The following is a 10200-nucleotide window of genomic DNA, read 5'->3' on the forward strand; positions in this document are numbered from 1 at the left end:
TGTTAGACAAGAGGATATGCCTATGAAAAGTACTACCGGAACGATTCTATGACTAAGATTCCTGAGCTAAGTATTCTATGTGAATACGAAAGTGATAAACTAATTCTTGAATCTTATTTATATCCCCTAGCTATGACTTTACTTTCTAAAGACTCCCAAGCCTATGAACTGTCATCTATGACGCCCACGATTTCATTCTACGTTTACTTTAATACTATTCTTCGTTGACCATCTCACCTTAAAATATTCGTCCCTTCGAGGTGAGACAAAAGCGATCACGAGTATTCCATAATGTAATCGGAGGTCACCGACCTTACGTCACTCCGATGGCTACATGATATTTCCTTGGGCTCCCTTGTGTGCTTATATGATATATATATATATATATATATATATATATATATAACATATATATTTATATAATATATATATGTATATAAAACATGTATATGTATATAAGATATGTATAAGTATATAAAATATGTATATGTATATAAGATAAGTAAATGTATATAAGACATGTATATGTATACAAGCTATGTATATGAATGCAAAAATATGTGTACGTATATAAGATGTGTATATGCATACAAAGTACATATATGCAAGCTATGTATATGAACCTGGGCTGGGGGGAAAGGATACATGGGGGAATGGGAAGGGAAATATGTTTCACTGCCACCTGATCAGCTGGCTTATCGTCCCGGACGCGGGGTGCCCGGACGCGGGATATATGGGTGAGCCGGTGTATATCGGCGCTATGTGGGTGAGCCGATAATGTTCGGTGCTATGATATGACCTACCATGTCATGACCAGACATGCTATGATAAGATATGCTATAGTGAGCTATACTATGACATGATATGCTATGATCTGCCACGACAGGACATGATGTGACAAGCTAAGCTATGATATGATACGCTATGACATGCTATGCTATGGTAAGACATGCTATGACACGCTATGCTATGACACGACACGCTATAACATGTTATGCTATGATATGATATATTATAGCCTGACATACTATGACACGATATACTATGACGCGATATGCTACGACAAGACAAGATAAGATATGATACGATATGATAATACATGACATGATATAAGTTCTATTTTCTATGTCCTATGACTCCATGACATTATTAATCATACACTATGTTATTGCTTGTGTTATCTTCCATGCCTTACATACTCGGTACACTATTCGTACTGACGTCCCTTCTTGTGGACGCTGCGTTTCATGCCGCGCAGGTCAGCAGACAGGTGGACTTGATCCTTAGGAGCTCTACCAGCGGTACTCTACAGCGCTCCAGTTGTTCCGGAGCCTCACTTCAGTGGTACTATTTTGTGTATGTATTCTCGGGCACGACAGTACTCGGCCCTTTCTATGTATAAATGTACTACGTCTAGAGGCTCGTAGACAGATATGCACAGTCAGTTATGTACAGTTAGATATGTGGTATTTTGGCATCTTAATGCTGCTATATAAAGTGATAGCGAAGTTTACTAGTCTATGTTCATAATGACGCTGCTAATGTTAATGTTCAGAAAGGAAAAAAAATAAAAATAAAATATGGCTCTGTTTACACGGCTTGCCATGAGGTAAAGGTAATATGATAGATAAGGGGGTGCTCGGTACAAGTATCGGGCACTCGTCACGGCCCCTAGTCGGGTCGTGACAGAAGTGGTATCAGAGCCGTTCGGTCCTAGGGGTTGTCTACGAGCCGTGTCCAGTAGAGTCTTGTTTATGGGTGTGTAGCGTGCCACACTTATAAACAGGAGGCTACAGGGCATTTAGGAAATATGACCTTCCTTGTATTCTAAGATCGTGTGATAGAGCTATGCTACCAGGTTTCCACATTCCTTTCCTAATCCTATGCTATGGTTTCAGTACTGTCGATGAAGAGATCAGCTTCAGATGATGTGGGCACCAGTAAGGCCCCTAGAGTATCTCCAGAGCCGAGTAGGGGGAGCCTCGGCTATTCGATTGAGTCAGACCCGTCAGAGGACCCAGCCACAACTCCTCCAGATTTTCTGACTCCCAGAGCGGAGGACCCCGCGGAGGACAGCTATGATACGGATCCGTCGGAGGACCCAGCGACGATTCCTCCAGAGATTCTGACCCCTAGGGCAGGGGACTCCACAGACAGTGGCTATGATACAGATCCCTCAGAGGATTCGACGATGACTCCCCCAGAGCTTCTTACCTCCAGGGAGGAGGATAGTCATGGCACAGACCCGTCAGAGCACTCTTCTGGGACGACGGATGAGGAGACTTCCGGGGGCATGCCAGTTACCCCCGTGATGGAGGACCGTGTCAGTCCGGCCACCTCGGAGAGTGCTACGGATTTCTTCTGTCCCTTGTTCCGGCCATCAGAGAACCAGGAATCACCGCTATTCTCTTCGGATTCGGACGCGAGAAATGACGAGGGTCGGGCGAACGATGAGCAGACAGACGAGAATGAAGAACATACTTCACATGGTAGCTCCCCGGGCCAGGCTCGAGATTGATCGGCTACAGGTATATGAGATTTTCTTTAAAACTTTCTATGTATACGTAACCTCTGCAGGAACACTAATTAATAACGGCAGGTAGAAATTCAAAAGGGGGTCAAAGGTTTAGCGGTTATAAGTAATGGCGACTGAGATGTCCCCGTCACCAGTGTGAATTTAGAAACCCCGGTAAAAGATAGTTATATGAATGGATAGGAGTAAATAGCGAAGATTTAAGCAGAGGCAATATGGTAGTTGTATGGTTAGGAAAGTGAAGATAGGAGCGGGACCCACCGTGAGGACGTTTTGGGAGCTGTTAGGACCCCGACTTACTTTAAATAATATGACAAAGGCCGTACGGGGCAGTCGGTAAAAATTACACCAGCGATCGCGTATTAAAATGCACCAGAGTTTCAAGGTTAAGCGTGCTCAGGTGGGAGCAGTCTCAGAATGGGTGACCCCCTGGGAAATATGCTGAAAATTTCATAAATGCGGAAATAAGAGACGAGTGTAAGAGTAGACAGCCCAAAGTAAATTGGGGTGTGGAAAGTGGTTAGAAACCCCATACGAGTCATATAGGCCGAGACGGACTAAACTAACAGAAAAGGGGAAGGCATGACAACAGAAAGCTTTGAGGATGAAGGAGAAAAGTACAAATGTCACAGGGTGAGACCGATATTGAGTCCACGCTAGCTAATGCAAGGAATCCACGATATGGCGATATACGGGAACATGTCTAGTGAGGGGATGGATGCGGCAGACTATACGGAGAAGGAATTACAACTGTAAGGATCGCAAGAGGCGACGATCATCTAAAGGGCAGAGGCGTGCGTAGGCCCCTTAATAAAGGGGGGGAGAGCATGTTGGACCTAAAGTGGACTATGATGATTCAAGATCCAATAAAGGAGACTTATTAACGCAGGGCCAGCGTTCGGAACTAACTTAAATGACCTACGACATAAAGGCAACCTAAGCTCCTAAAATGGATATGCTAAGCAACCTGTAAGGTATTTATGAAATAAACCTCCCCGAAGTATTATACTAAGCTATGAGGCCAGTTTAACATTCGAGGACGAATGTTCTAAAGGGGGGGAGGATGTTATATCCCGCATTTTGTATAATCGGATAATTCAAGACAATCGCGGGGGGACGACAAGCAAGGCTATATTTTATTTTGTTTGGCATATGAGTTGCTTATAAAAAAAAAAATTAGAAGTGGAAATGATGAGGAAGGTCAAGGGCATAAAAAGGAAATTCGCAATATGACTCGTGGAAACGTGGAGAGAGACGAAGGGCAAATTTGGAATTTGAGAAATAATTTTTCATGAATTCTAGAACTCAAAAAAAAAAAAAAAAGAGAAAATATGGCTCTGTTTACACGGCTTGCCATGAGGTAAAGGTAATATGATAGATAAGGGGGTGCTCGGTACAAGTATCGGGCACTCGTCACGGCCCCTAGTCGGGTCGTGACACTTTGGATGCGGGTGCAGTCAACTATCAGCATTTTCTAGACATGGAGGTGGAACATAGAAGAATTCTAAATAGTGACAAATCACAGATTCCATATCTACGAGTTTGAGTACATAAATGAAAATAAATCAAGCCAGATACATGGGAGAAATCAAAGCACAGAAGAATAGTTGGACATTTATGAACATCTACAAGATTAATATTCAAATCTGGATATATATCACGTGGAGTTTCATATCATTAGCAAATAAGAAGGCGAAAAGGGGATACTGTAGCAGATACGAGCAGGATGATTCAGGAACTAACCCACGTTGGCACTGTCATCTACTGGCGTCATGCTCAATACATATTATATGGGTTGTGAGTTTGCCCATCGCTTGAAGCAAACCCACATTTACTCTAACTTCACATGGCTCGACGTGCTGCCCTGCTTTCCTTGAAAGATTAAGAAACACTTAAAGAACCGTATTGTTTATTCAGTCCCCTTTTTTTAATATCCTTATTATTTGTTTAGTTTATTTACCTTCTCTGATTTGCTTTATCTTTGTTCTGTATCTGGTTTCTCTTTTTGTGTCTTCTCTCCAAAAAATTGTGTTTTTCGATTTAAAGGGAAGATGTAACGAATGATTTTTGAAGTTTTCGCCAACAAGGAGTATCATGCATTAACTTAACAAAACTCAGAAAATAATAGGATGATTCAATGTACAACATCAAGCTAGAGTCTAGGAATTCATCAGTAAAAAAAGAGTAGTGGTTGAATAATATGAAAACTAATGTACATTCATAATACATTTGATTCTTTTCGTCATTTTCCTATCCAATCCTAACAGTACATGAAAGAATAGAACCAACAGCAGCAAAAGAATTTTGTTGCCTCTGTTAGACTGCTTTATTCCTTGATTCATTTACAAATGCCAGTCCCACCCAGTCACAATGGAAGACATGGCAATAAATCAATGAGAGTGAGTCAACACGAAGCTTTCTTTACAAATTTTCCTCGTTGTGTCTCCTATCAGAATCGCATTGATCTTTTTACATCTTCACGATAGACATCTCCTCTCACGTGGCGGAGACATCATTCTGCACCTGAGCATCCAAAATTTTGGGAGGATCAGCAAGTTGTTTGGCGTGTTGCTTGGCCTGATGCTGAGACCAGTAGGCATGGGCAGCTAAGACTCTGTCTAGAAGTTCCTGGGGCACCAGCTCTCCCCTTCTTTGCTGTGGGGCAATGCTTGCTGTATGGACTAATGTCTTCCATTTATCCTATAATATCACATGGATAATGGCAACAATCATTAGCTTTAATAATACTTAACTAAAAATTCTCTAAGTTTATCCGGAACAACTCCCTTTAGCTTTTTATGCAACCATTCACAGCTGTCATAAGATCCAGTAAGCCATTATAATAAACAATTCTACAATATAATAAACCTGTTGGATCGTGAAAATTTGCAAAGCATCTTCTCATATGACAACAGGCCTATTTCATGCTGGCATAAATATCAAATACATGGTTTCCAAAGTACAGACAGTAACAGAACAGGAACCTTTTTTCAGAGCCAAGGATTACTATTTGGAAAGTTGAAGTAAGCACTTGTTCACAAAAAGATGGAAGAGTAGGCATGTGAGTAGAATGGATTACCAAAATTCTAAAATGAAAAGAAGTGCGTACTAATTAGATGTCTAACCTTCAAGTCAACATAAGTTCGGTGATAGGCATTATCAAAAGCACGCATTTTAACATCTCGCCACCTGCATCCCAAGATTTAAATGCAGATCCCGCGGGAATTACAAACTTCTAACTGTTCTTATTGTTCGTGAAAAGAATCCAATTGTTTCCATACCTTCCAGTTCCAAGCTGCTCTACAGCTTCGACCAGCGCTTCTACTTCAGCAACTGAGAATGGCCTCCTTGTCCTACGCTGTGAAAGTTCAGAATGTCTATTTTTATGATATACTGGAACCACAGCAAGTGCCTCTGCATTCATAGGAGGAACTACGGCCAAGGCTTTAGAATTTGGAACAGCTGATTGATCAATAGGATTTGTAGGTGACATCTCCAGTTCATGGTTACTCCCATCATGCTTGTCCAACTTAGTCTCTGACGAAACATAGCTAGGCCCCAATTCCAAGATAGGACTAGGTGGACGCCTGAATATAAAAATGACTGATTAGACACTGTCAGTTATCCATAGAGTAGCCAAAGCCTATTGTAACATTTCTTTCACTTTTTCTTTGATAGCGATGCAAAGCACCATTATTCAAAAGCATACAAGTAATCGTCTTCCCAATAATACCTAGATAATTTTTGATCATCTAACGGACGAACTTTGGTGAAACTAGGCTCCAAAGTGAAACCCAATGTATCGAGATTGCCATTCTGGGAAATACCAGCCTGCTGTAGGGTTCTATTGTCATCTCTGACCTTCTTTCCTTGGAGGACCACCCCCACCCGTAATCCACTTCCCAGGATAGCTGTTACTGCTTCCATTACTGTTCTCTGTATAAAAGATAAACAACTGTTTATTTGATTTCCACTTGTCAGAACTGTCCTCTGTATTAAAGATAAAGAACTTCGCACATAAAAACACTTAATTAAACATCTTCAGGGAGAGTGTACTGCAAAATGGAAGAAGCTTAAATGAATACTGTAGTTAATACCAAGTGCAGGATGCACCCACAGGGACTTGTGAATTTCTAAGAAGTGCATATTTACTCTGTGTTTGTACATAAGATCATCTTAATAGTGATCCAGTGCTAACAAAAACAGTTGTACACATCAAATCCCTACAGCAAATGCTAAAATTCCTAGATGCATAAGGTCAAGTAATCTTGATTAAAGATCGAAAATTTTCTAGATTTCACAACGCATCAGAGATTAATGGATAAAAAAAAGAGTGCCTGCGAAGTACCTTCAGGGAACCAATTGTTTCTGTTTCAGGAACCTCAATATAAAGCTCTGGCACCTTGAAGGACTTAATGCTAAGTTTAACTGGAAAGGAAAATTTAAGGTCAAAAGGTTTTCCGAGAAAAAAGTCTGTCTAATCAAAAAAAGAAAGAATTGTTTAGGCGGCAAATGCAGTCTAAACTAAAATCTGAAGTCTCTTACCATTAGGATCCTTCTTCTGATGATTTCTAACTGAAGCTGAAACAACAGTCCCTGTAGGGATAGTATATTACTCAGTAAAACAGCATAAACCATGCACCTTCAACAGAAAGGATGATAATAAGTAAGGATGATAATAAGGTATTGACCTTTAGGCGGGATTACTGGAGAGGTAATAATATCTCTGTTGATTCCCTTTGCAGGTTTATTTGAAATGCTTTTACTACTGGCCTCCTGGTCATATGCCACAGCAAAGCTATGGTCGCAAAATTTCCTTTTCTTGGAAGGAATATCAAGCAGATGTCTTTCATTCCCACACATGTTTTTCCTTTTGCGATTAAAGGACTTCATTCCATCACCTAAAACACCAAAATCAACTAGTTAGAATATGGCATGAAAAGCTGATAAAATTGAGTAAGGGTATATCTTATGCTATATAAATTCTCCACTTACTAGAGTAAGAACTCTCACAGTCCTTCAACTTAGGAGCTACTTTCCAGTGTCTAGATGTAAGCATCTTCCTTATTCTTCTGTATGCACTATGTGATGTTGGCTTGAAGGTCCTTATCTTAGTGATACGCCTATAGCACCCAAAATATTTTTCGTCATCATCTCTAACACCTAACTTTACATTGTTCCTTGACTTCACAAAAGAAGCACAAAGAACGGGGTCCCTGTACAAGGGCAACTGTACACTACTGTCTGAGTTAATTAAGGCACTATTATTCACATTCTTTTCAATTGGAGCTTTTACACTGCAAGCATTCGCCATAGTTAATTCAGTCTGTTTGCTGTCATCATCTAACTGTTTTCTAATGTCACATGGATCATCCGGATCTGAAGATCCACCTTCCACTTTGATTTGTAACTTTGCATCCGCATTGACCTCTTTGCTGCTTTCCATCTTCACGTCAGACAAGTCTTTTGTTAAGGAATTAGAACCTATAATTGTAGAAGAATGTTCTAAAAAGGATTTGTTTTCAGTATGATAAGGTTTACTGGAAACATTCTTGAAATTTTTCTCTTGGTCTGCAGCTTTGGGTATGCAAGTACTTTCTACACAACTCCCTTGGTTGAGAGTTTTATCATTTTCCATTTGTTCACGTTTAATAATATCCCTGCAATCAGTGAGCTCATCGTTTCCCTCTGGTGCGTCTGCATTACTAGAAGCAGAGCTTTCACTCTCAAGTAATAGTTTGCCAGCTACAGCCGCCAATAATTCAAATGCACATATTTGATCATCGTCCAATTTTTTACAGGGGCATCTCTTCTGAAAGAAATCACCATTTAGCAAAAAAGGTAGAGAAAAATAAGTAAACGCCTAATGTAATAAATTGAACATCCTTACTCTAGCTGATCTAGGAGCTTTAGGTATAACAGGAATTTGATAGCCACTGAAACCAAAATTCAGTTTCTTCTTTGACACCATATCTTAGGTAGCATGCCAATAAGTGGATGATCAAATGCACAAATTTCACTTTGATCTGCACTATTAAAGAAAGTATGTCATCTACCATACCATAAATGGTAATCAAAAGCGAGACGTACAAAAATTCCAGATATGGAAAAAAAATACAAGGACCTTAATTTAATGGTTATACTAGGGCACCACAACAAATCATTGTTACAAAAGTTTGACTTTGGGGTTGCACTCTATTGCTCCCCACTTTCAATAGTGATGACAATTGCGAAAAAAAAAATCAAATCTATATTACCATATGCGCAGAAAAATAAAAATAAAAGATCAAATCCTAAATTATTGCAATCCGAGACGGATGCTATTTATTTTATGAAAACATTCACGGGCAGAAGAACTTATCCTCTATTTTTGACACACAATTGGTTTAAGTGACAAATACGTGGAAACATGTTTAAGAACAATATCATCTTTCCGCACAAGTATATGTTAAAATGCTGATCATAGAACTGAAAAGGCACTATTATTTTCCTTTCCCTAAAGTCTTGAAAAATAGGATCTTTCGTGTTCCCACTTGCGATCAGCCAATAATGAGAAAATTAATAAGAATTGTGCGACTTTGAGACATAAGGGGATAAGAACTTGAAGACATTTCTTTTAAAAAGAGACGCCCGATCATCCAAAGTCAAAACACTGGCAGTATATTCGATCCTCCTATCTTGCAAAAATGGAAACTTAAGTAAGTGCTTTCTAAACATATGTATAAAAAAGAACATATTTCATTTGATTTAGCCCTTTACGCAGGAATATCTAAGCAGCTTTGAATTTCACGCAACTAAATTAAGAAGAAAAATTCAGCAAAACTGATCCAGATCTAGGCGTGATCAACCTGAATTTTCCACCAGAAAACAAAGAGATTGCTAATATCCCAAACCCAGATCAAAAATAGTTAATACTGCCAAATCACCATAATTCAAATGCAGACCAGAGATGGGAAAAAGATAAGTCAGATCGAATTACCTGAGATTAAGAAAATCTACTTTTTGCCTTCCTTCTGTACAGATAATTTTGAATTCCTAGAATGTATATTTACTCGTTAAACATTTTTATCTTCTCTCTTTAGTTATTGTGTTATGTTAAGTGAAGTTTGTAGACAGAATTGAAAAACCTCTCTGGGCTTGGAAAAGAAAACTGTTGTAAAAAAACCCCTTCCCTGTTTCTCTCTTTTTTTGCTATTCCCCACAAAGATGATGATGATGTTGTGGGGTAGTTTTTATGGTATTGCTGTTATTGATCTCAAAACCAGACCATCCTGTTAAAAGGAGAGTCCGCAACAAAAATGACTTAATAAAAATCTAAGTAAATTAAAATATCCCAAAAATATTTGGTACAAAAGTACCTGCAGTAAAATACTGCGCTAAAGCACTTAACTGTGACGGAGCCGTTAAGTGCTTTAGCGTAAGATTTTACTGCGCTAAACAATATTTCTCTCTCCCCTATAGCATAGTAAAATACTATTTTACTGCGCTATATCACCCAACATAAAACCCCATCAGGTTCCACCACTGATCCCTCCAGTGGCAAAAGAAAAATTCAAAAACGCCATTTGAGGCTATTTCAAGGTGGTCCCCACATCAAAATTTGTCGTTTTCTATTAATTTTCGTCGGGAAAGTTTAGACTCTCGGTATATTCAAGTCAAGGAGCAAG

General features: G+C 39.4%; 1 protein-coding gene across 3 annotated transcripts; it reads right to left on the reverse strand.

Moving 5' to 3' along the window:
- Window positions 1-4699: 4699 nt before the first annotated feature.
- Window positions 4700-9816, reverse strand: LOC132606148 (telomere repeat-binding protein 4-like). 3 transcript variants are annotated; one of them, XM_060319514.1, is made up of 10 exons: window positions 9513-9816; window positions 8424-8559; window positions 7529-8342; window positions 7225-7434; window positions 7079-7129; window positions 6882-6961; window positions 6267-6469; window positions 5815-6120; window positions 5659-5722; window positions 4700-5233 (listed from the first exon to the last, which is right to left on the reverse strand). In XM_060319514.1, the coding sequence occupies exons 2-10, from the start codon at window positions 8502-8504 to the stop codon at window positions 5030-5032; spliced, it is 2013 nt and encodes a 670-aa protein (XP_060175497.1). In that variant the 5' UTR covers window positions 8505-8559; window positions 9513-9816; the 3' UTR covers window positions 4700-5029. The 3 variants fall into 3 exon arrangements, with proteins under 3 accessions (XP_060175497.1, XP_060175495.1, XP_060175496.1); XM_060319512.1 differs by having other exon boundaries at window positions 7529-8345; window positions 9513-9815; XM_060319513.1 differs by having other exon boundaries at window positions 7529-8345; window positions 8424-8564; window positions 9513-9815.
- Window positions 9817-10200: the final 384 nt, after the last annotated feature.

Source organism: Lycium barbarum, chromosome 8 (genome assembly GCF_019175385.1).
Source record: "Lycium barbarum isolate Lr01 chromosome 8, ASM1917538v2, whole genome shotgun sequence".
NCBI lineage: Eukaryota > Viridiplantae > Streptophyta > Magnoliopsida > Solanales > Solanaceae > Lycium > Lycium barbarum.